The sequence below is a fragment of the Pediculus humanus genome, genomic scaffold, assembly GCF_000006295.1.
Source record: "Pediculus humanus corporis 1103172108306 genomic scaffold, whole genome shotgun sequence".
NCBI classification, from domain to species: Eukaryota; Metazoa; Arthropoda; class Insecta; order Psocodea; family Pediculidae; genus Pediculus; species Pediculus humanus.
In genome coordinates, this window is record NW_002987875.1 from 375,924 (window position 1) to 401,721 (window position 25,798).

Below are 25,798 nucleotides of genomic sequence, written 5' to 3' on the forward strand. Positions count from 1 at the left end.
TTAAGGTTTATTAGATGATCTCGTAATTTTTTTTTCATCTCTCGTCGGCAATATGGTGGATAGAGAAAATGACGTGAGTAAAATGAAAAAACAAACGATCCAAAATATTCCCATTATGAAAAATGATTCACCGTATTTCGTTTCCGGTTCCGGTTTTGATATTCTCGTTGTTGATTTCCTCGTTTCCGTTTCCTCCTCCGGTAACATGTTTAAATATTCTAATTCGGCTGTTCCGTTTGGAGTCGGACAAGCGACTTGAACTATTATTTCAGGTCTTTGCTTCTGTAAAAGGAAACAAAAAAAAAAAATTATGGCGAAACAAAAAACAAAATGGCGTCGTTGCCGTCGTCGTCGTCGTACCTGTTTGTTTTTACAAACGTGATTGTGATCTTTAAACGCATCCGATCTTAATTCTCTTTGAAGTAAAGTACTCGTTAACCACCATGTTGGAGACGCCATTTTTAAACTGTTACCTACGTCTCCCGTGTCTTTTATGTGTATTGGAAAACCTACCAAAACAAAAAGAATTTTCTAGAAAGAAAATTTATTTTAATAATAAGGAAAAAAAGGGGGGGAGGGAAAACTCACCGGAAAACGTGAAAATTGTTGTAAATATTAAAAATATAAATAAAATTGCTAGAAAAGTGTTTTTGAACAGCCACGATATCCCATTCGAAAGAAGTTGAAGGGCGTGAAGGTATAAAATGCTGAGTCCGACGTACAAATAAAACGTTTTCGTACTTTCCGCGTTCGTACCCTGATTGTGAAGTCCGGACATGACGAAAGAAGGTACGATGTAGGATAACCACATGAGTAGCGAACCTGGTAGACCGCATATAACCTTAAACGGTAATGAAACAGTCGTTTTAAATGTCAAAGGTCAATTTGATTCCTTTCGTTCTGCTATACCGTAGGAATCAGAGATGGTACCATACCTTCATTAGGACAAATACTATCCTTCCGTATAGTCCTTCATCTATTTCGTTAAAGACAAATTTTTTTTCTCTTCTCACTGTGTTGAGTGACGTTAAAAGTATCAAAGGCCAAAGTGTCACGCAAAAAACCGTGTAGTGAAATCCGAGTCGATCACCTGGAATACCAATAGTCGTCATCATCATCATCATTCATAATCCTTAATCACCCAAATGATAACAATGAAAAGTAATAACTCACCCAATAACAATTGAGTGTCCGTTCCAGGTATATCCCAAAATATAGCACCCACTAAAAATGATAAAATGGCAGCGAGAAGAATTCTAAATAAATGTCGTACAAAAGATGATGGTTGACTCCATAAAAAACTTCTCCTGAATTCATAAAAGAAAGAAAATCAATAAAGACAAATTTTAAAAAATGTCAGAGTAACAAGGAGTTATACAAAGAGAAGGAAAGAAGGAAGGAAAAAAGAAAAAGACTGACAGAAAGAAAGAGACATCGACACACACACACAGAAACAGAGAAAGAGACTCACAAAAAGGTGGGCGAAAGAGAGAGAGAGACAGACACAAACACACAGAAAGGAGAACGTAAAGAGAGAGACACACAAACACACAGAAAAGAGAACGTATGGAGAGAGACACAGACACAGAAAGAAGAAGAGAAAGAGAGAGAGAGAGAGACACACAGACACACAGAAAGGAAAATAGAGAGAGAAACACACACAAAGGAAAGAAGAAAGGTGGGCGATCGAGAGAGAGACAGAAAAACAGACGAGAGAGACAGACGAAAGAGAGAGGAGAGAGAAAGAGACGAGAGAGAGAGAGGGACAGACGAAAGAGAGAGGAGAGAGAGAAAGAGAGGAGAAACACAAAGACAGACGAAAGAGAGAGAGAGAGACAGACCAGAGAGACGAGAGAGTGAGAGACGAGAGAGACGAGAGAGAGAGAGAGAGAGACAGACGAAAGAGAGACAGAAAGACAGACGAAAGAGACAGACGAAAGAAAGTGAGAGACAGAAAGACAGACGAGAGAGACAGACGAAAGAGACAGACGAAAGAATGTGAGAGACAGAAAGACAGACGAGAGAGACAGACGAAAGAGAGACGAGAGAGAGAGAGAGAGAGAGAGAGAGAGAGAGACAGAAAGACAGACGAAAGAGACAGACGAAAGAAAGTGAGAGACAGAAAGACAGACGAGAGAGACAGACGAAAGAGAGACAGAAAGACAGACGAAAGAGACAGACGAAAGAAAGTGAGAGACAGAAAGACAGACGAGAGAGACAGACGAAAGAGAGACGAGAGAGAGAGAAAGAGAGGAGAAACACAAAGACAGACGAAAAGAGAGAGGAGAGACAGAAACGAGAGAGAGAGAGAGAGACGAAAGAGAGAGGACAGAGTGAGAGACGAGAGAGAGAGAGAGGGGGAGAGACAGAAAGACAGACGAGAGATACAGAAAGACAGACGAATGAGACAGACGAAAAGAGGGAGGAGAGACAGAAACGAGAGAGAGAGAGACAGAAAGGCAGACGAGAGAGAGAGACAGAAAGGCAGACGAGAGAGACAGACGGAAGAAGATGAGAAAGATGGGCGAGAGAAAGAGACAGAAATACAGACGCGAGAGAGACAGGGGGAGAGACACAAAGACAGACGAAAGAGAGAAGAAAAAAGAAGAAAAGAAACTCACAAAAACAACGTTATGGCCTGAGTAAAAAAATTAGAATGAACGAGTTCGGGTGGGAAATGCGCAGGTGGTCCGGGGTCGGAAAGCGGTTGTTGTCGCCTCCTGTGTAATTCACCCAATTGCGCCATCCTTTGTGACGATTCGAGCATGGCTTCCGCCGAAAGATCATCAAGCGTCACCAAATCGACTGAAAACAAAAAAAGTTGATACATTATCTGTATGTGCACGCACGAACGCTCGCAATCGAAATTCCATCAAACAACAGGGATTGTCATGATGATGATGATGATGACGTCAAAAACTTACGGTAATAATCCGATGGATTTTTAAAAGGCGGACAAGGATACTCGACGCTTGTAAAATAAGGCAACAGAAGTGACGTCATTCCCGAATACATGACGTGACCGTTGGATATAATGAGTACCCTTGAGATCATTGTTAAAATTTCATATGTCGGAGGTTGTAGCGTTAATATAACGACTCTTCCGGTCAATTCTGATTTTAAATAATAATAATAATAATAATAATAATAATAATAATAATAATAATAATATAAATTTTCATCTACGTCATTTCCGTATAAACTTTTTTTTTGTTTGTTACTCACCAGGCATTCCTGTATTTAATGACCATTGTCGTAAATATTCGATTAAAAAAAAAGTATCGAAAATATCCATTCCTTTGGTTGGCTGATCCAAAAACAATATGTCGACATCTAGCAGAAGATAAATGGCAACACTTAACCGTCTCAATTCCGATTTTGTCAAACCGGATAATTTTGTACCGGAAACCTGATCTAAACCTAAATCTTCAATTAAACTGGAAATCTGAATTAACAAAAAACAAAAAAAAATGTGAGTTTTTTTTTTGTTAAAGGTCAACAAAAAAATGAAAAGTCAAAGGTCATAATTACCTTATCGTCTAAGGGTAACTTCGCAAACCTATGCTTGACCCTCCTCAGCCTGTATTGGAAGTACAAAGTTTGTTTAACTGTTAAATCCGAATCCCAATCGCAATCGGTTTTAACAAACGCGGAACGTCTTTTTAATTCTTTCCTTTCAACTAGGTTACCATTTAATATGAATTCACCGCTAACTTTACCATATTTTGTCGTCGTTTCACCGGAAAGAGCAGAAAGTAATAAAGTTCCTTCCGCGGTTTGAGTGCTCATAACTGATAATAATTCACCTCCTCGAGCTTCGAGTGAAACTCCCTGTATCAAATAACGTCCCTTTTCTTTTTTAGATTCAACGTCAACGTTTTTCACTTGAAAATGTGGATATTGTAGGGGTCCTTCATTTTCCACTAATATTCCCGATGGCGTTTCGTTTCCACCGATACCACCACCTCCACCGCCGCCACCACCAACGACACCGATTCCGCTACCACCTCGAATTCCTTCTCCGTAATACATTCCTGGATTTACGTGTCCCATGGCGGAATGTGGCCTTCCTATAAATTCAGGCACGACCGAAGAATTCGGATGCATTTTCCTGTAGTTTAAAGAAATGTGTGATCCGGCTTTTGATGCTCTTCGTTGTTCCATTAATGGCCTCCTGTCAACAACAACAACATACATAAAAATTCGGTGTAAATTAACAATAGAGTCGTGTTAATAAATAAATTTTCTACCCGTGAAAAAATGATTCCATCATGGCGGCACTTCTTAAGTCGTGAAAACTTTTTCTATGTTCGTTCGTTCTCGATTCTGGAGGCCTGTAAGAAGTTTTTTCCATACCCGCCACCGATCTTCTACTTCTCGGCGGTGGATCGTGAGTGTAATAACTACTAGATGACAAAAGGTTGGCTTCACTGTTCGACATACGATTGTTACGACTAGGAGAAGGCTGTGGAAATTATTAAATTTTTTTTATATTGAAATTGAAAAAACGTTCAAATTAAACGAGAAAAAAGAAAATTATTCACCCTTGAATATGATGAATTCATGTGAAAATTTCTTATATCCATTTCACTTCTTGTTCTTATGGGTCCTCTATGATGACCACCGCCACCTTTCATCGGACCCGGTGATCCATCATCACTTGAATTATAACCGCTCGAACCATCTCTTAAACCTCTTGACGGTGGAAAAACTCGTGGTAAACCAAATTTAAGGTACGTGTACATGTTAGAACTCAATGCGGATCTGAACGCATATAAAAACATAAATTTTTTCCAAAAACCCTGGAGAAAATTTTAAAAAAAAGAAAAAAACTCACTTGGGTCCATAACGTGGATGATTTAATATGCTTTGAACCGTTGATTCTCTTAATTGAAAATTACCATAAGGTAACGGACTTTTCTCGCTGGAACCCAATGCGGAATCTGTAAAATCCGAATTTAAATTTTGCCTGGAAGAAAAAATAATTTGCTAAACTCCCGGAGCGACAATAAAATAAAACGTGGCATCAACAACTAAATAAAATGAAAAAATTTTTTCTGACCTGTATATCGACCATGCGTGAAGGTCTTCAGAAGTCGAACCTCTTTCTCCTCTCGCCGGTTGTAATTCCTGTTGCGGGTGAGGTGGAGTTCCAGGTGATTGAGAACCACCTCCAGGAGGAACGGAATATTTTCTTTCGATCGTTGACATTTCCCATTCGTTAGCAACGAGATTATGTTTTGACGTCGACATGACTGAATCATTAGGTGAGCGCACGAGAGAGAGAGATGGAGAGAGAGAGAGAGAGAGATAGAAAAGAAAAATTTTAATGTTAAAATATCCAGAGTATGCATTCCAAAAAAAAAAAAATTAGGCATTCATTAAAGTCGGGACAGGACTCCGTTCGTTCACTCCTTCTTCATGTTTTTTTAACGGTCACATTTACGAATTCAAAAAATGCAAAAAAAAAAAATTTTTTTACGTGACATTTGACCCCGCGTCCTCCTCCTCCTCCTTTCTTGATTCTCTGACAGTTTAAGTGATTTTATAAACATTTGCATTCTCCTTAAAGCCCCCCAGGAATAATGACAATAAATCATTTTCTTTTAAAAAAACTTTCAATTTTCTGCCGTTTTTTTCATCATCATTATCATTATCATTATTATCATCATCAATAATTTTAAGTCTTAAAGTATGAAGGTACCGTTACAGAATGGAGATACGCAAATATTTTTTTTTTTCAATCAAAGAATATTTGCGGATAAATATTAAATAAAATTAACGAGAGAAGATGCGCAATCATCGTACCTGATTATCATACCTGACACGCACGCGCACGCGCACTCCACTCTAACTCAATTTTACATCGCAATAAATAAATAAATAAATAATTCAATAATCGGAAATTAAGAAGCAGAAGACCAAAAAAAATTTCAAAATTTTTAAGTTACGAAAAAATCAACACATTTGTTTCTCTTTCGACGAATAACGATTTTTTTTTGTTACTCTATGACATTTTTTTAAAAACAATTTTTACCGAATTCATTAAAATGGTATGAATCAATCAATCAATCAATCATTCATTCATAATCCATAAATTCAAACGAAACATCCGACGACTTTGTGTTTAAAACATCGGTGTTATTTACTCTATGAAACTTTCTCGTCATCATCAATAAATAAATATTAACAAATCGAAGAAAAAAAAATCTCGATTATCGATTATCGATTATCGAAAGAAATTCGAAACGCAAAAAGAAATTAATGAAGGAGTCAGGTGACTTGCAAAATAATTTCAACACATTCTTTCGTATACCTACTTTGTTTATCCTTCAAACAACAACAACAATTTTTTTTTTAAGGTACGAATGTTGTCTTACCACCGGCCTCGATAAATTTATGTTAATACTAATGATAACGGTATCAGCATACCTGAGATAGTCAGTCAGGTATGCTTTTGTCGCGTTTTGGAAATTATTAATTCAATTAATTCAACATTCATTCTGGAATGTCTCAACGAATTTTTTTAAACAAACGAACAAGGGCGTTAAAAATTCAGGTATCCCTTAATAAAACCGCCGACAGAGAGAGAGTGAGAGAGAGAGAGAGAGAGATAGTAAGAATCCTTTCTCTCTTTTATTTCGAAAATAATTTATTCGATACCCGATGATAATAATAATAATAATAATAATAATAAGTCTGACATCCGGCGGCAAACGCAGGTGTTTGTTGTTTGTCATACAAAAACTTTCTTTCTTTACTTATTATTATTATTATTTTTTTTTAACGACTTAACTGTATATATATATTTTTTTAATTAATTATTATTATCATCATCATCATCGTTATTAACCCGGCAGCCATTTTGTTTTCTTTCTCTCCCTTGGAAATAACGAAAATGATTGTTGTAATTAAATAAATTAATTTGCGAATGAAATCGAACAAAAACATTTCTTTTGTTTTAAACGTCTGCTGCCACTGTTTTTTAACGTCTGTTGCCACTTTTTTTTAACGTCTGCTGCCACTTTTTTTTAACGTCTGCTGCCACTTTTTTTTTATTCGGCGTTTGTTTCGAACGCCTCTCGACGTTTCTCTTTCGAATTGTTTTTTTGATTGAAAATTAATTCAAAAAAAAATTTTTTTTCTTTCTCTCTCTCTCTCTCTCACGTTATCGTCAGTTTTACCAACTTTCCAAAAACCCGTAATAAAAATTTATAATTTTTTATTATTATTATTTGCTCTTGTTTAGCGTGAGAAATATTAGTAACACCTTGAGAAAAAAAGTAAAAGGGTTTTTTTTAAATAAAGGTTAATTTAAATTTACAAAAAAAAAAAAAATGGAGAAAGAAATTCGATATATGACCGGAAATGGAAAAACATAATTTTTCTGTCGTAAAAATCACGAACGTTTCGCTATTCATAATTATTATTATCATCATCTTTACGGTTGTCTATGTTGAGTAAAATATCGAGCTTTTAATACCCGTAAACATCACCTCAGGTACTTGACCTATGAAGATCATGAAGGTTAAATTTGGGCGTAGGGAAAATTTCCGTCATGTGTAAAATTTTTCTAAACATTAAAAACGAATCGAATTTCAGTTCGTGTCGAAAACACGAGGGAGAAATGGGGGGGGGGGTGGGCAACGTTTTTATCGCATACGTCGTCGTCGACATTTTCAGGTACGAATAAATTCGTTTTACCCGTTTGTTTGTTTTTTAATTCGACCCATTTTCCGTATATATATATTTTTCGACGATTCATCTCATTCCTTTTCCGAAATCAGTACCGTAACTTCATAAACATTTCCTTAATAGCACATTTATAATAACGACATTTTTAATTTGTTTATCGATTAACTTAATCATTACTATATACCTGTTAATTATACCTGATTACAATTTGCAAAAAAAAAACTGGTATGCCATCATTACGAGTCGATTCATCAAGAAAACTAAGTATCATCATTATCATCATCATCAACATCAATGGTGATGATGACGACGACGAAGAAAAAAATAAATTAAATAATAATAATAATAATGATAATAATAATAATAGTAATTTCGAATAGTTTGATCCGTTGCGTACCCGTTTTACATTTTGGAAAGAAGAAAAAAATTAATCGAACACTTGGAAATCAATTTATTATTATTATTATTATTGTTTCCTTCGTCATTCATTCATTCATCCATTCAATCAATCAATCAATCCTAATTATTATTAATGACGGTCAATAATCATTATAGTCGTGTAAACGTCGCGGTGTTTTTTTTTTTTTTTTAAACTTTCTCCTTTTTTTTTCTTTCTCCTTTCATACCTGCGGCATTTGACGTGTCAACAACATCAACAAAAACCACAACAAGAACAACAACAACAAACAACAACAGAAACGAAATTTTTGAAAGCAAAAATTCAAAACAAACGAAAAAGTGAAAACAAACAATTTCCTCATATCATTCGTTTCCATATCCGTTTTGCCTCACTCCTCATACGGGCACTAATAGTAATAATAATAATAATAAAAAAGAAACGTACCTTAAAAAAATTTTTTTTTTCTTTTTTCCTTTTTCAATAAAATATTTTTTCCTTTTTGGAAAAATGACGGACGCGACAAATATTTATATTTATCATTAAGGTTATCATTATTTGTCGACGAATTTGGAAAAAAAATCCTTTATGGTATTTCTTCTTTTTGTGTGTGTCGCCTTTTTTGGATTTGCAGCAGCAGTAGTAGTAGGTTCGACACCAAAATTTTTATACCTTAAAAAAAAAAAATAATAATAATAATAAATTTATAATAATCTGCGATCACGTTTCGTAAATTAAAAAAAAAAGCGAAGAAAATTTTTTAATTAATATCAGCCAGTACGTACGTGGAAAAAAAATTTTTAAACGCAAAAAAAAAAAATTCAAAAAATTCGTTTGTTGTTTGTTTGTACAAAATGTTGTCGCGACGACAAACTTTCAACAAAATTTTCGTAATGGAATGTAAACAAAGGAAAGGAAACCGTCGTCGTCGTCGTCGTCGTCGTCGCGTTTAATTTAAAACCTTCGATTGCAATTAAAATGACAAAAAAAAAGAAAAATGGCCGCACATGACGTGAGTCATAACGACAAAATATTATCAAAATTTCAGTGGCATTAGAAGGTAATTTTGTAATAGTTTAAAGTATTTCCGGTTTTTGTTGTTGACTAACCGGAAATCTTAATTTGGTCGCCCCCCCCCTTTTCTTTTTTTTGTTAAACAATCGCAAAAAATGAGATTCCTTATATAAAAAAATTTTTTTTTTTTTTTGCAAAGGTTGGCAGTAAACATTTACTAATCGTTTAAATATGTATGATTTGTACTTCTACGGTCGATTAATATTTTTTTCAATTTTGTTTATAAATGATTTAATAATTTAAATAAATAAATAAATAACATAAATGACGTCATCATCATTTTAAAATAATATATAATTTTCTTTGTCGTTACGTCACGTCATTTATTTATTTTTAAATATCGTTTAAATAAATTACGTTTGCGAAATTAACTAAAGAAAAAACTAAACGAAACAATCATCCTTATCACGTTTTTCTTCTTCCACGTTAATTTTTCTTTTTTTTTTAAAACTAATTACCCAAAATGATTTTTTCTACGGCTTTTAATTTTTTACCAACCATTATTTAAATTTATTTTTTTTTTTTAAAGTAAATTACATGCAGATTAGTTTTTAAACAAAATGGCGTCCAAATGTAAAAATAATAATAATAATAAAGATCGAAAATATTTTATTTTATTTATTTTGGTTATTGTCTGCACAATCGTCGATTCGAAACGTTTTTCAAAATAATTTCATTTAAAAAAAAAAAATTTTTTTCAAATTTATTTTTAATTGAACCACATTACGTATATCTTAACAACGGCGAACGAGTCATTTTTAAATTAAATCATTCGTAAACGACAGAGAAGGCGGGGTGAAAAGAAAAATTAAAAAAAATTTTTTTTAAAGTCATAGAGTAATAAAATAATTTAAATGATAATTACAACGCGTGAGCGCGCCACCACCGAATAACAAAAATTTTCATTACACTTTTACGAAACGGGAAAAAGAAAATTATTACTGAAAGGGGCGAAAGTGGTAGAAGGTTTTTTTTTTGTCGTGTCGCTAGAAAAAAATATATTTTTTTTTATTAATATCATTTTCTAAGAAATGAAAAAAAAAACGATTAGAAAGTAAATTAAAAGCAAATTTTTTTTTTAACCTTAGGCATTCGAACATATGAAAAAAAAAAAAAAAAAAAATTTAATTTTACGTTAATGACGATCGAATTAAAATCGTGGCACTAATTTAAAACGAATAATGAAAGGAATTGTATAAAAATCAAATTTAATACAAAAAAAAATTTTTTTTTTTTGTTATCCGTTTCATTCATTATTGACAAAAAAAAAAAAATTAAAACTTTCACTAAATCAACACAATAACCGATTTTTATTATTTACAAAAAAAAAAATCTCGTTTCCATTTTTTTTTTTTTTTTTAAATTCACGTGGAAACAGAATTTTTTTTTTTTGGTATTCGATTCATCGTGAGACAATAAGTAGGAAAAATTAATTAAATAATCCGATTTCATTCAAATAATAAATAAATAACAATCGCATTTTTTTTTCGTTAATGAAAACAAAAAGAAAAAAAGGAGGGAAAAAATTCACATACTCATGCCACGTCTTAGTTTTCCTTTTTAGCAAAAATAAATAAATAAATAAAACTACTAATAAATTTTTAATGAAAAATAAAAAAACCCTCATCATTTTTTTAGTGTTCATTTCAAAAAATAAAAGGAAAGGAAATGAAACCGCCCACGCGTTTGAAATACCGGAAATGGTTTCTAATTATTAAACATGTGATCGTTGAAACGTCGACCCATAATTTTTTTTTTACTTAAAAAAAAAAAGAAAAAAAAGTTAATTCGATAAGTGGTGTAACTTTCAAAAAATTAAGGGCTTCAAAAAAAATAAATAATCTCGCGTTATTAAATTTTCCGCCATTTTGTTTTGCTTTTTAAAATTAATCGTCGTTGCATAATAATAGTAAAAATAGTAATAATAATAATAATAACTATTATTCGTACCGTAGGCGAAAAACGTGAGATTTATAACAATAAATTTATTTTATCCGTTTTTTCTAAAACAGTTTTCAACATTTTACGGATAACAAATAAATAAATAAATAAATTTAACTTTTCCAACAGTTTCCGGTAACCGGAAATAATTTCAAATCCTCCCTTCTACTGCCACGTCATACTAAAATCTCAATATTGCGGGGGAGGAGGAGAAAAAAAATGTAAAAACTCATATTTTCTCTTCATTCGAACGACGAAAAAATCCCAATCGAGACAACAGCGATATCTCGTTCGATAAATCGAATTCTCGAATCGAACTCGAAATTTTCATCACATTTTCCTACTCCCACATAATAAAAACACAATTAAATAATTCTTTAAGGAGTTCGTTCTTATACGTAATTTCGTAATAAAAATTTATTAACGTGCACGTAATAATTTTATATTTACGGTTTGACGAGTTTTCTTTGTTTTTCTACAACAACAACAACCACAACACATTACTTCGGTGTACAAACATAAAAGAAAAACACGAAAATTTTATAAAAAATTTTCGTGGAAAAATCATTTCATTTATTCTCGAATAAACATGCGTTCGATTTTAAAATTCAATTAAAACAAAACCGTTCGGGAAAAATTAATGAAAGGCGGTGTGAAAAAAAAACAGGTACGGGGAAAAAAATAAGGAAAAATGATAATAATAATAACGGAAACGAATATCATAAGTGAGGAAAGAACATATAAACAATTCACGAATGAAATTAAGGCCAAAGTAAAAACAGGCTTTATTCATTCAATCGAACGTCGTACCTGAAATTCATTTTTTTTTCCTTTTACCTTTCGAAAAAAAAAACAAAATCGATGGAAGAGCTGACTACCTTTTTAAAATATACCTGGAATAAATTTTTTTTTTTCACACTCGAACGATCATTCATTCTTAAATGTGTTGTTGAGTAAGAGAGAGAGAGAGATAAAAAAATTCAGGTTTATGTCAAGGGAAACTGTTTTCTTTCTTACATTTTTTTTTTCCCACAATATTCCCGGAAAAATTCTATTTTCATTTGAATGAACGTATTCGTGAGAAAAGAGGGAGCAGCACTATAGGAGGGTAGAAAGAGATAGGGGGAGGGGAGAAATCGAAAACCAAAAAAAATCAAGTTTATCATTACCGAACCTGAAACGAAACTTGTTTTTTTTTTCGCTCTTAAAGTAACAGTAAGATCATAATAATAATAATAATAATAAAATGCGAGTCAGGTACGAAAGAAGATTTTTTAAAAAACCATAAGAACCAGATTAAACAATAAACAAAAAAAAAAAAAAAAACGGGAAAGGAGGAAAAAAAAAGATAAAAGGAGGCATTTTGACCTCATTTCGACATTTTTCTTTAAATATTTTAAATATTATTATTATTATTAACTATTGATTGTTTTCATTTTAGAATGAATTAAATTCCACGTGGTAGAAGAATTCAGAGAGAGAGAGAGAGAGACATTTTTAAAAATTTATTGTTTCCACTTTTTTTTGAGGGGGGATTACGATGGAAACAAATGACGACGACAATTTTTTTAAAAATCGAATTCGTAACGTCGTGTAAATAGAATTAATTTTTTTATCCGAAATTTTTTTAAAAAGGTAAAGGTACGACGTGTTCATACTCTGATGCGTACCTGATGAAAAAAAATTTATTTTTCGAATTCATGCTTCGGTTAACAAGATTTTTAAATTGTGGTGTTTGTGTGTGTGTGTAGAGTTTAAAAGTCTCGGGCGATGGCCATCTTGGATCACTAACCTGACAAATCTGATAAAATATCATTTAATATTATTAACCCTTTTCTCTCTCTCTCTCTCTCTCTCTTTCTCTTTCTCTCTCTATTTTTTTTATTTTAATCACGTCGAATGAAAACGTGTCGGGTTCTTCCTTTTCCTGTTTTCTCTCTCTCTCTCTCTCTCTTAACCTCACACGCTAATTTTTTTTCCCTCTTTTTAATCTCGCGACATTTTTCCCTCCGCCGCCATTTTTTTTCATTTAATGTTCGATAAGCTCAACCTTTGCACAATAAAACAAAAAACAAAATGGCGGGAAACGTCGTATATTTTTTTCCGTATCGATAATAATTGGCGATAATTAAATAACGATTACGAATTTAAATTAATTAATTTAGAAAAAAATTTATATTTTAAATTTGTTGTCACGTGACGTAACGTTTTTTTTTCACACCCACGAAAAGAATTTTTTTTAGTTGTTCTGTCAATCGACGAAATGATTTTTTTTCCATATTAAAAACAACTTTTGTCGTGTCAAAAGAATTATTTTTTTCTCACGCTTTTTATATTCTTAACTCGTATATTTTTTTTTTTTCAATAGTTTATAAGATTTGTTATTTGAGAGAGAATGGATGAGAGAGACAAAGAGAGAGAAAAACGAAAAAAATTCATTTTTATTCTCTCTCTTATTTTTTAAATCAACGTATAACGAAATTTAAACGTGTTGCCATCATTTGAAAAAAAAAAAACGCCGAATTTCGAACGTTGAAAATTTATTAAACCTACGAGTTCGATGACACGAATTTAACTTTGGTAAAAAAGAGAAAAAAATTTTTTTCCCTTTTAATTACGGCTAATGAAGACATTTTAAAAAAAAAATCAGGTACGCCAAGTATTATTATTATTATTATTGTTATTACTTAAACGACATCCGCCATTTAAATAAATTAGTTCGGAGAATTTTTTTATTATTTTTTTTCCCCCTCCTCCTCCTGTTTTTTCCATCGATTCATTACACGATAATAATAATAATAACAATAATAACAGTAATGTCAAAGGTTAAGTCTTTGTCATTTTTTACATTCCGTTAGGTACGTTTGGGACTTTAATTTTCGAAAACCTTCCGGTAGTTAAATTAAATTTCAAATAAAACATTTCATCCCGTTTCCTCTCCCACCACCACCACCACCCCTACCCGGGAATAAAAACATTCGTCGAAACAAATTTATCATCATCATCATCATACCGCACCTGATTGAAAAACCTGTTTTTTTTTTTTTTCTTTTAATCTCCCCTCGTTCGTACATAATAATAATTAACGACGTATTTGAGTCGTCGTGAAAATGATCGAAATAAATAAATTTAAAAAATTCTACTGACACGACATCATTCACCGATACCTTTTTCCCTTCGCGAAAAACAAACAAACAAACAAACCAACAAACCTTTTCCATCAAACGATTAATACGAAACCATCACAACCGGCACACACGTAATTAAATAATAATAATGATAATAATAATAACAACAGACAAACTTAAAATAAAGAAGTGGAAGAAGAATTTAAGAATAATTCATAATAATTAAGGAAAATTTTTCCTTTTAGTAGAGAAGAGTCAAACCCACACGCACTTTTTACGCATTCATAGGAAACGCATAGAAAATGAGTAACTAACGATTGAATCATAATAATATTAATAATAGTCATAATAATAATAATAATAATAATAAATTAAACACGTTTATAATACGAGTAGGTTCGACATACAACCGCCTACGAATTTTATACAATAAACGACGGCATCCTTATTATTATTATTATTATTATAACACGTTCGAGAAAAATGTAAAAACGAATCCGTTCGTTTGTTTAAAAACTAATAATAATAATAATAAAACCGATAAACATAAAAAAAATAATAATAAATAAATAAAACACTCACTTGTAAGTTGTTTCCATCCATTTCCATCCAAAAAGAAATCCCAAATGGGGGGTAAAAAAAAAAAAGAAAGAAAATTCACTTCATCACAAACTACGACGACAGCAGCAGCAGCAGTAACGACAACATCAAAAACGACAACATAACGAAAACACAAACAAAAAAAAGAAAAAAAAAAAAATTTTTTAAGGTACACTACTATAATAATAAATAACACGAACCTACGATTCCGTTTGCGAAGTAAATAAACTCGGTTACGATTGTGGTGGTATATACGTTGACAGCCTGAATTTTTTTTTTTTTTTTATTGTTGCCAACTTTTGAATATTTAAGTGTGTTACACGTAAATGAAAGATCGTGAGGTTGTGGATGAAATGAATGTGTTTCACAATATAACAACAACAACAACAACAAAAGTCGTTTACGTTCAGGTTTTTTTTTTTTTTTTTGGGTAATTGAATTCCTACAATTCTTAACATACATATGTATTATTATTATTATTAATGTTTTTCTTTAGTGGTTATGTTTAGCTTACGTGATATTTTTCGTACCTGAAATTTTTTTTTTTTTTTAATTTATTTTTTATCCTAACTTTTGTTTATTTTTTTTTATGCATTTCGTAGTTTTAAAATTGTAAAAAAAATGAGTAGGGTAGAATGAAGAGAGGGTAGTGGAGAGGAAGGGAAAGGGGAGGGAAAGGAAGAGAGGGGAGAAGAACCTGAAAATTCATAATTAAATCCTTGAAATTTTTACGTAAAAAAAAAGGAAGTCGAAAAGAATGGAAATATTTTTCTTTCTGGATGCAGGAAATTATATTATAAAAAAAAAAAAAATTCCGAAACTGTGATGATAATAATAATGAATTACTACTATTATTATTATTATTATGACGAATTCCGAGAGAAAATATAAATTCTACGGTTGGCAGCATTTGATCATGTACCGTAAATTCAAAACGAGTTTTAATTTGCTCTAGAGCAATAGGGTATACAACGAGAAAGTATTTTGTAAAACAAAAAAATTTTTTTTTTTCGGTTGTTTTTGCTGTCGTTTATCGAATACTATAAAATTTTGCTGTCGTTTGTCCAAAACTCAATGATTTAAAACGAAGATTGTGTGTGCGTAAAATATTATAACAAATTCAAATTGAAAATTTTAAACACACGCTTTACCGGCGTTTGAAAAATAATAATAATAATTTTCATTTCCCTCCCCCCCACTTCATTCGCTCACTCGCACGCACTCATGTAAACTACCTTCTCCCCCTCCTCCTTCCCCTACTCCCCCACTTCACCTCTACCCCCCGTTCGTCGTTCATCGCTCGAAGGCATAACGAAAAGCGGAGGGGAAAAAAAATATGGCGACCGTTAGTTTTTAACGGTCTCGACGTATCAATTTACGATTCGATATATTTAAAAAATAGTTTTTCGCGTTTTATTATGAGGAGGAGGAGGTACGAGTAAAAAGGATTTTTAAATTCGTGTCCAGTCAGGTTCGTTATGCCATTTTTACCTGGAATTCAATTCGAATTTATGTTTCGCAAATGCACACCTTGTTGTGGGATACCTGAAAGAGAGAGAGAGAGAGTACTTAGGTACACTCGTCGTCCGCCATCTTTTTTTTTTAATTTTTCAACCAGTCGACACTCACAACGTAGGAAAGAATGGACTAAATTTTTTATTTATTTTTATTTTTTTGTATTTAAAGTTTTTTTTTTTTTTTTTAATAAAAATGTTAAGTAATGTTTACGTATTGGAATTGTCAAATGTATTTCACACCGGAGAAGTAAATTTTATTTTTATTAATATTTAAAATAATAATAATAATAGCAAAATGACAAGTTTGTTTATTAAGAAATTTAATCATAAATCGTTTGAGTTGACGGTTATATTTTTTCCCTACCCGTCCGACATTTTGTTTTTTTTTTTTTTTTTTACAATTTTTCATAAGAATTTCAAAAGATTAGATTTTGAGTTTTGTTTTGTAAACATAACGTATTTTAATGTTGTTCTTATTATTATTATTATTGTTACTGATAAAAATTTTTTTGTAATTACTAATAGTCTAAACACACGTCGTCTGCTTTTCATTTTTCTTTTTTAATTAAGGTATTAAATATACTTATTTGCTAATTCATAATAATCGTTTCAGGTCGAACAGGGAACATGTTTTCAAAAATTAATGGACAATGTTAAAACTGGATTAATATTGAAAGATGTTTCTTTAGAAGTACACAGTGGAGAAGTTTTGGCAGTTTTGGGTTCAAAAGGTATTATCCGTTAATTTACATGTAAAATAACACAAGCAGACGGAAGGGAAGAGAATGATAGAGAGAAGAGAGAGAGAGAAAACCGACAGAAAAAAAATTTTTGTGTTATAGCCCACGCTGTATTCCCCCCCCCTCAAAAAAAAAGACTCTTTTTGAAACTTTGTCAGCAAATTTTGTCCTTGAAATCTATTAGAGTAATTCATTAGTGATTTCGTCAAGCAGTCGGTTCAAAAACGCGTACAAGCACATTTTCTATCTCTTCCTCTTTCTCTCTTTCTTTCTATTTCTATCTATCTCTCTGTCTATCTCCGTCTATCCGTTCATCTTTATTTCTCTTTATCTTCATTTCTCTATTCCACCCTCTCGGTCTCTGTCTATCTCCATCTATCTCTCTCTCTCTGTGTCTATCTTCGTCTATCTCCCCATGTCTCTCTCTCTCCCTTTATCTATCTCCAACTGCCTCTCCCTCTCTCTTTCTACCTCCATCTATCTCTCCTTCTCTCTTTGTCTATCTTCGTCTATCTCTCCATTCCTCCCTCTTCGTCTATCTCTCCCTCCCTCCCTCTCTGTCTATCTCCGTCTATCTCCCCATGTCTCTCTCTCTCTCCCTTTATCTATCTCCAACTATCTCTCCCTCTCTCTCTGTCTACCTCCGTCTATCTCTCCATCTCTCATTGTCTATCTTCGTCTATCTCTCCATTCCTCCCTCTTTGTCTATTTCTTCATCTCTATATCTATCTTCATCTTTATATCTATCTTCATCTCTCCATCCCTCCTATCTGTCTCTCCCTATCTCTCTCTGCCTCTCTATCTCCATCTTTCTCTCTCTCTCTCTCTATATATTTCTATCTATCTCTATCTTTCTCTTTTTCTATTTCTTTTTCAAACCATTCATCAAAGAAAAAAAATGTTTTTCCATGCACAATTTGTACAATAAACAATGCAACCAACGCAATCTCAATCGCAACGCTTGTCATTTTCTTTTCTTCTCCAATTTTCCAGATTAAAATTGTACAATGCATAAAAAATAATAATAATAATGAATTGTTATACAGATATTAACGAAGCAATGAAAAAAAAAAAATAATAATAATGAAAGAAAAAGGCTTGCGAACAATGATGGTTTGTAAGTAGAACACCGTGTCACCAGGACAATCGAACACGAATTGAAAAAAAAAAAAAAACGCAAACGGCAGCAAAAAATAATAATTAATGATTTAAAATAAAAACAAAATTACATGTGTAACAATGTTTTCGTTGCTGACACTTCAATCGACGTTAATGGCACGAAAATACTCAAAAAAAAAATGAACAGGGAATTTTCCTGCCGTTTCCATTATTTAAAATAATTTTCCCGTTTTAAATTTTTTAGGAAGTGGAAAACGTGCCCTGTTGGAAGTCATTTCCAGGAGAACGAGGGGGCCCACAAGGGGAGAAATACTTTTAAATGGAGCACCCATGAGTGCCGCACTATTTCAAAACAATTGCGGTTACGTCACACACAAATGCGACCTCATACCATCTTTGACGGTCATGCAAACGTTGCATTTTGCTAGCAACTTGACCATCGGTTCTAAGGTATTAAACCTACGCAAAATCACACACACCCACACGTGATTTATAATTAATTACGATACCTGGATAAATTATTTCACGTAAAATTGTTTGCCCCCCCTTAGGTGACCCAATACATGAAAAGGTCGAGAGTTCGTCAGGTTCTCGCCGATTTGGCATTGACTCAAGTCGCGAACAGAAAAGTTGATGGACTTTCAAATTCGGAGTACAGGAGGCTCATGATTGGAGTTCAACTCATGAGAGATCCCGTTTTGTTACTTTTGGACGAGCCTACGTGGGATTTGGATCCTCTGAACACGTACCTAGTCGTATCCATACTATCCAATCACGCTAAAAAATACAACAGGGCCATCATATTGACGATGGAAAAACCAAGGTATTCCTAATTAAGCCAAAAATTTTAAATTTGATGAGTACCTTAATAGATAATGATGATGATGATGATTATTCAAGGTCTGACGTTTTCCCTTTTTTGGATCGAGTGACTTATCTTTGCCTGGGTGACGTCGTTTACACGGGTGCAACACAATTCATGCTTGAATATTTTCGCGGAATCGGATTTCCCTGTCCGGAACTTGAAAATCCACTCATGTACTATCGTAAGCATTTCCGTTACAAAAAAAAAAAAAAAGATTTCGGAGGTAGAAAGCAGAAAAGGTTTATTGTCATCCTCCTGCCTTCATTTTTCAGTGTGCTTGTCGACGGTGGACAGAAGATCACGCGAAAGGTTCATAGAATCAAATCATCAAATAGCAGCCCTCGTTGAAAAATTCAAAGTCGAAGGTGGACCATTTAGAAAAGCGGTACCAGCGAGTCAAAGCGAAGCCGTTGATCCTTTGATGGCTGGAAATCAACATAAAGTTCCTTTATCCGCGTTCGGACGTCCTGGAACGTTTCAAGTCGCATCCACTCTCTACATGTGAGATTTCCTTCTTTCCATATTCTTCTTATTTGTCAGCATTATCATCATTATCATTTATTCGTTTCAGGCGAAATTTAGCTACGACGTTCAATTTATCCTCGGACGGATTCAAAAACGTTTTCCTAAGACTTTTATTTCTTCCGCTGATATTTTCACTTTTGTACGGTTTGTATTTCAACATGGGAAATTATCAGAGAACGTTTCTATCGAGAAACGGATTCGTGTTCAACGTAATGGCGGCTGCTTATTTTACATCCATTGTTTCAACTGTTTACACTTGTGAGTAAAGCAGGAACAAAAAGAAACTAAGCGAGAGGTACTATGTGCGTGACGTCACCATTTCTTTTGTAATTTCAGTTTATCAACACAGAACGAGGTATTATCAGGAATCACAAGAAGGCTTGTACGGGGGGTCATTGTTTTACATCGTCTACACCGTGTATTCTCTTCCTTTTTCCTTTGTATCCACATTGGCATCCGCCAAAATTATTCACCTGTAAGTCTTTTTTTTTGGGTTTGTTCAACTTCCGTTTTCTTCTTCGTTCGATTGATTATTTTTATTTTAGGTTGTCGGATTATTCGAGCGAAAACGATTGGATGCGTCTCACGTGCGCCCTTTGGTCAGCCGTTTTACTTGCCGAACATCAAACAATGGTCGTGATGTTGGTCGTGCAAACGCGACTCACTGCGGGTCTCACGAGTTGCACAATAACGATACTGACGTTGGTACTCGGAAGCGGAAACTTGAAGTAATTTTAAACCCCCCCCCCTTCGAAAAAAAAAAGGAAAATGCGGACCTCGTTACACATAAAATTTTCATTTCGTTCTTCCAGAGCCTACAGCGGACTCGCCGAATGGTTGACGTATTTGACGTACTGCACTCAAACCCGTTATTTGGGTTCTTTTCTCATACACGAATACCTTTGGAGCGGTCACGTGGATTTACCATTTTCTGAAAAGCACACGTGTCGTAACAAAACCCATCACGGAGATGCCGACACGTGGCTTTGCCGATTCAACAGCGGACAAGAATATTTAAGAGAAAGATTTGCGAGAGACAACGACGTGTACCTTCAATTGTTAACGGATCCAAATTTAAACCTGAGCATATGCCTGGGATTTAGCGTCGGATTGATTTTTCTTAATTGCGTCCTTTATTTGGTTCCACTTCCGGGTTTTGTCAAAGCTAAATTCCGACACTGAAATCAAAAAATTTATTATTATTATTAATCGTTTTATATACACTCGCGCCAAAAAAGAAAATACATAAATTTATTTATTTATTTAAAAAAACTGAAATCGATTTATGGTTTTTATAATTCCTGTTGCATTATTAATGACACGTTCGTCCTCCATGATTCCAGTAAGTCATATCCGGTTAAACCGCAAAATTTCACCACAAATTTTATGATCTAATTTTCGAAAAAAGAGAGTGAGAGAGAGAGAGAGAGAGAGCAACAATATCCGTTCTACTATATAATGTCAATCATCATTTTGCGTCGAATTTTTTTTTTTTTTTTAAATCCGATCGAAAATTGTTATAAAAAAAGGATTAAAGGTCAAAGTTCGAGAAATCCGGAGGGAAAAAAAAAACTATATATATTTCCATTTTTTTTGTTTTTTTCTAAAATGAAAATAAATAAATTGGAATGTTTCGTTATCGATAACGTTAAAATAAATAAATAAATAAAAAGAAGCCGAATAAACAAATTGCGACATTTTCGTCTTTTAATTTTGTTTTCATTATTTCGTTTACGTTTAAATCACATAAAAATGTTTTAAATTGTGAATAAAAACAAAAAAAAAAAAAACGTCAAAACATCATTATTATCATCATTATTATTTATTTATTCTACTATCATAATTCCGTTAAATAACCTTTTCTCTCTCTCTCTCTCTCTCTATTGTTCTTTTATTTATATTTTTCTTATCAATTTGCAACGGTCTCCTGTTATCAACAATCGTGTTATGGTTAAACTCAACCGTTTTGATTCCATTACGAAATTATCATCATTTCGACCGATTTTCGAATTTTTTCTAAAAAAAAATTTTTTTTAAATTTTTAATTCGTTTAAATTTGAAAATTTTTCGCGCCATTTTTTTTTTAAAATTAAATACACCCTTAATTGGTCGTTAATTGTTTTTTTTTTTTTTTTTTTAACGATCATTCATTAATGATCATAATTATAAAAGATTTTAAAAATTATTCGATGTTATTGTCTACCTACGGCACTGATTTCTAAATATAAAAAGAAATTTTTCGAATAATCCAACGTAAAACGATTTTTTTCCATTTTGTAAAATTTCACCGCCTTCTCTCATTGAGAAAATTTTAAAAACAAAAGTTTTGAATTTTCCCGCCTTTTTTTTTAAATTAAAAAATTTTTTTTTTCGACGTTACCCCGAAAACAATTATTTCCGGTTCCGTTCAAATTTTTTTTTTTTTTTACGCGGATTTACGCAAATTTAAAAAAAAAACGCTGCATATTTAAAATAACGATCAAGGACGCAAAAAACAATTCGTGAATGTTTTTTCATTCGATGATGATAATAATAATGATAATAATGATAATAACCGAAAACCTGAACAAAACCAAATATTTTTATTTTTTTTCCATTCCATTCTTAAATAGTAAAACTAGATTTAAATAATGATAATGATAATAATAATGATGATGATAAATTTAAATGGGTGATTACGAGAACAAGTTCAAACGTGGAAACGTAGACATCTTTCTTTTAATAATAATAATAATATGTGTGCGCGAGAGTGCGTTTAAAATACGCATTTGCAGATGATGATGGCGGTCGCGGTCGCGGTGGCGGCGGTGGTGGTGGTGGGGCCTCGCGGGGCTCGACCACCGTGAGGACAATTTAATCAGTGCTAAAAACGTTACCGACGAGATGAGGTCGTTACTCGCATTTTTATTTGTTATTTTAACTGTTCTGTGTTTATCAGACGCCAGTCCTTATAACAGTAAGTTATTATTATTATTATCATTACCATTATTATTATTATTATTATTATTTTCTCTCTTTTATTTTTATTTATTTATTTTCTTTCGTTTATTTATTTATTTATTATCATTATTAACGCCGTGTCGTTTTTGAGTAGAAATTATTAACTCGCGAGGAAATAAAGAGGGGTACGGGGGGCTCGGGTGGCTCGGGGGAGGGGGCAAAACGAAAAATTTATCGAAAAAAAAAAAAAAGTTGAATCGATTTCGTAATTTAAACGAAGAATTTTTATTACGAAAAAAAAAAAAAAAAATTTCCCCATAGAATAAAATAAAAACGAGATTTTTTTTCTTTTTTTCCATTTTACAATAATAATAATAATAATAATAATAATAATAATAATAATAATAATAATAATAATAATAATAATAATAATAATAATAATAATAATAATGATTTATTTTTAAATCGTTAAAAGGTTTTAACAGGTACTCTCATTCGATGGGTATCTACCGTTTCACGTTCTTGTTCTAGATAGTTCGCGACGATTTAAAACATAATATTATAATTTCGTATTTTTCTTTTTTCCATTTCCGGTTTCAAGAATATGGAAGAACGTGCAAAGATATCCTTTGCACCGTGAGAGAAGAATGCGTCATGCAAAGAGACGAATGCACGGGATACACCGATAAATGTGGTACCTATCCGACGTGCAAAAGAAAACCGGGAGTCGGTAAAACCGGATGTGCCGCAATGAAATGTCCGGTCGGACATTTTTGTTCAATAAGACAAGAAAATTGCGACAAACCTCCCTGTCAGATAAAACCGACTTGCATTGCATTCAGAACGCCGAGTCCGAATCGTGCATCTAACGTTCCAGGTAAGATATGATTGACCTTGATCGATTTATCGATTTAATTACGAGGTACGATAATAAAACGATTTATCGATCGATACTCGACATTTATTATATACATAAAACGTTTAATTAATTTATATGAGGGGTAAAAGTGGGAAACCCCCGCCCCCCTTTTATAATAAAAACCTTCGAAAATTTTTTTCTTCCTACATCTCGCGGAATCGATCGATCGATCGATACATCGATTTCTCCTCGAATTTTGAATACAATAAGACAAAAAGAAGGTCATTTAAAAATTTCACAAAAATTTACAAAAGAAAAATTTTTTTTCGTTATCGTGTTATGACTAAGTTATGATGACGTTTTCGACTTCCTCGAGAAAAAGATATTTTTCATTGTTAAGAAGAAAAAGGCGGAAAGGAAAACGCAATCCGTACAATGTTGAGGGTTATTCGAACGATAACAACCGAATACAAACAAACGATGATATGATTTTGTTTTCTCCTCTCCCCCCTCCTCTTATAGACGATGAAAAAGATGAAAAACTCACCACGGAAACTATGACGTCACCCACAACTTCCTTATCCGAAATCGATGACGTAGAAGTACTGGAAGATTTTATCCATCCTGTATCCGCATGTCCTTACGAAACACGAATGGATCCCGTACAATTCGACGATTGTCCATTTGCACGTTAATTAAAATCCTGGATAAACGATTTATATGCATCTTACGACAACTGAAACAATAATAATAATAATAATGATCATGATAATAATAAAAAATTATTAATAATTTTTAACGAGCGACAAATTCTTTTTTTAAAAAAAAAAAATGTTTACATAACCAACATTGAAACGACCTTAATTTTTCATTTTATAATAATAATAATAATAATAATAATAATAATAATAATAATAATAATAATAATAATAATAATAATAATAATTTTGTCGCCATAAATCAAAGTTCAAATAACGGACTAAACGATAAGGATACTAATTTTTTTTGACAAACTATTTCACACGCGAATATAATAAAATTAAATCCTTCGGGTTTTTTTTGTTTCTTTTTCCCCCTTTTCTTTGTTGCTGAAAATTGCAGCAAGTTTTCCACGAGTTTTCCGCGTGTTTTCTGCAAGTACACGCAATACTAACCATTCATTAAAAGTAGGCGACGTTTTTCTGACATGTTTTAACCTCGAATTCCGTTTTAAAAGTTTGCCGTAAATGGCAAAAAAAAACGTCGGCGTCGAAATAAGGTCTGATTAGGTACAACAACAACAACAACAACAACAACCACCACCAACGTCACAAACGTCACCACCTTTTAATTCTTAAGAAAAAAACGACTTGAAAATGATTTTCCTTTTTCTCTTCTTCCATTTTGTTTCGTCATTTTACCTAAAATAATAATAATAATAGTGTAAAAATTTCTAAGAAAAGCTTTTGTTTTAAAAATATTATTATTATTATTATCGAATGTTCTAAATAAATTTTTTTGTATTTTTTTAGTTACAAAAAAAAAAAAAAAAAAAAAAGGGGGCGGTCCCTTTTTTCTTCGTATCATTTGTCCTTTAATGTCACTTTTTATTTATTTATTCACTCGATTGCATTTTGTTTGTTTGTTTATGTTGTTTGTTTGTCACCCGTTTGTTCTTATTATTATATAATAAAATTTAAAATAAAATTTGACGTCGGGTGAAACAAAAATAAATAAAATTTTCTCTCTTTCATATTAAGAGATGCAAGTAGTCGACGCCATTTTGATGACGTCATAATTTTTTTGTTTTTGGGAAATGTTTTGAAGAAAAATATAAAAAAAAAAAAATTTCTTACAGTTTACAACAGGCCGTTTCAAACGGATAACAGATACAGTTACAACAGTCCTTTCAACAGGAATTCATGGTCTTTCGACCGGATATCCGGGTAATACGGTAAAAGGTTAGCAAAAAAAACCGGAAATTATTTCTCCTGCCTTGTTGAATTAATCAAATCGTCGTGAGCCATTTTCTTTTTTAACGTTCTTATCATTTCTTTTTATTTTTAGAATAGATAAATTTTCTTTTTTTTTTTTTTTTTTTTCTCCTTTTCTACTACCTCCCTTTTCCATCCATTCATCCTTTTTTTTTTTTGTTTTTCCATCTTTTTCTCGTTCTGTTCTCATTTTTTTTTTCGAGACAGCAACAGCGATAAATGTGCACATATATATAAATAATTGTAATAATAATAATATTAATAATTTGTTTTTGTTGTTAATAAATAATTTTTTTTTTATTTAAATAATTTTTCTTCTTCCATGTTAAACCTGTAAATTAAATAATTATTATTATTATTATTTATAAGATCACGTGTGTTATGTACGCCTCCGATAATTATTTAATAAAATGATGACTTTTCTA

General features: G+C 32.3%; 4 protein-coding genes across 4 annotated transcripts; 2 read left to right on the top strand and 2 right to left on the bottom strand.

Annotated features, from left to right (window-relative positions):
- Phum_PHUM576380 (ABC transporter, putative) lies at positions 1-4,441 on the bottom strand (the record flags this gene model as incomplete). The annotated part of the gene is made up of 10 exons (XM_002432149.1): positions 1-282; positions 361-509; positions 589-841; positions 936-1,090; positions 1,174-1,307; positions 2,622-2,805; positions 2,925-3,113; positions 3,226-3,445; positions 3,532-4,174; positions 4,251-4,441. The coding sequence occupies 10 exons, from the start codon at positions 4,439-4,441 to the stop codon at positions 1-3; spliced, it is 2,400 nt and encodes a 799-aa protein (XP_002432194.1).
- A 70-nt stretch (positions 4,442-4,511) lies between these two features.
- Phum_PHUM576390 (ABC transporter, putative) lies at positions 4,512-5,253 on the bottom strand (the record flags this gene model as incomplete). The annotated part of the gene is made up of 3 exons (XM_002432150.1): positions 4,512-4,764; positions 4,838-4,969; positions 5,063-5,253. The coding sequence occupies 3 exons, from the start codon at positions 5,251-5,253 to the stop codon at positions 4,512-4,514; spliced, it is 576 nt and encodes a 191-aa protein (XP_002432195.1).
- An 11,292-nt stretch (positions 5,254-16,545) lies between these two features.
- Positions 16,546-20,783, top strand: Phum_PHUM576400 (ATP-binding cassette transporter, putative; the record flags this gene model as incomplete). The annotated part of the gene is made up of 10 exons (XM_002432151.1): positions 16,546-16,581; positions 16,966-17,083; positions 18,456-18,661; positions 18,763-19,034; positions 19,112-19,257; positions 19,349-19,577; positions 19,648-19,859; positions 19,938-20,076; positions 20,147-20,329; positions 20,414-20,783. The coding sequence occupies 10 exons, from the start codon at positions 16,546-16,548 to the stop codon at positions 20,781-20,783; spliced, it is 1,911 nt and encodes a 636-aa protein (XP_002432196.1).
- Positions 20,784-22,471: 1,688 nt separating this feature from the next.
- On the top strand, positions 22,472-25,467 carry Phum_PHUM576410 (uncharacterized protein). Its single transcript, XM_002432152.1, has 3 exons — positions 22,472-22,557; positions 23,143-23,418; positions 25,238-25,467. The coding sequence occupies exons 1-3, from the start codon at positions 22,485-22,487 to the stop codon at positions 25,327-25,329; spliced, it is 441 nt and encodes a 146-aa protein (XP_002432197.1). The 5' UTR covers positions 22,472-22,484; the 3' UTR covers positions 25,330-25,467.
- The last annotated feature ends 331 nt before the right edge of the window (positions 25,468-25,798 follow it).

Bases quoted from the DNA above. Each gene is read 5' to 3' on its own strand.
- Phum_PHUM576410 (XM_002432152.1), top strand. From the start codon at position 22,485: ATGAGGTCGTTACTCGCATTTTTATTTGTTATTTTAACTGTTCTGTGT. The intron at 22,558-23,142 runs GTAAGTTATTAT...TCCGGTTTCAAG, and splicing joins AGACGCCAGTCCTTATAACA to AATATGGAAGAACGTGCAAA. The intron at 23,419-25,237 runs GTAAGATATGAT...AATTTCTTACAG, and splicing joins TCGTGCATCTAACGTTCCAG to TTTACAACAGGCCGTTTCAA.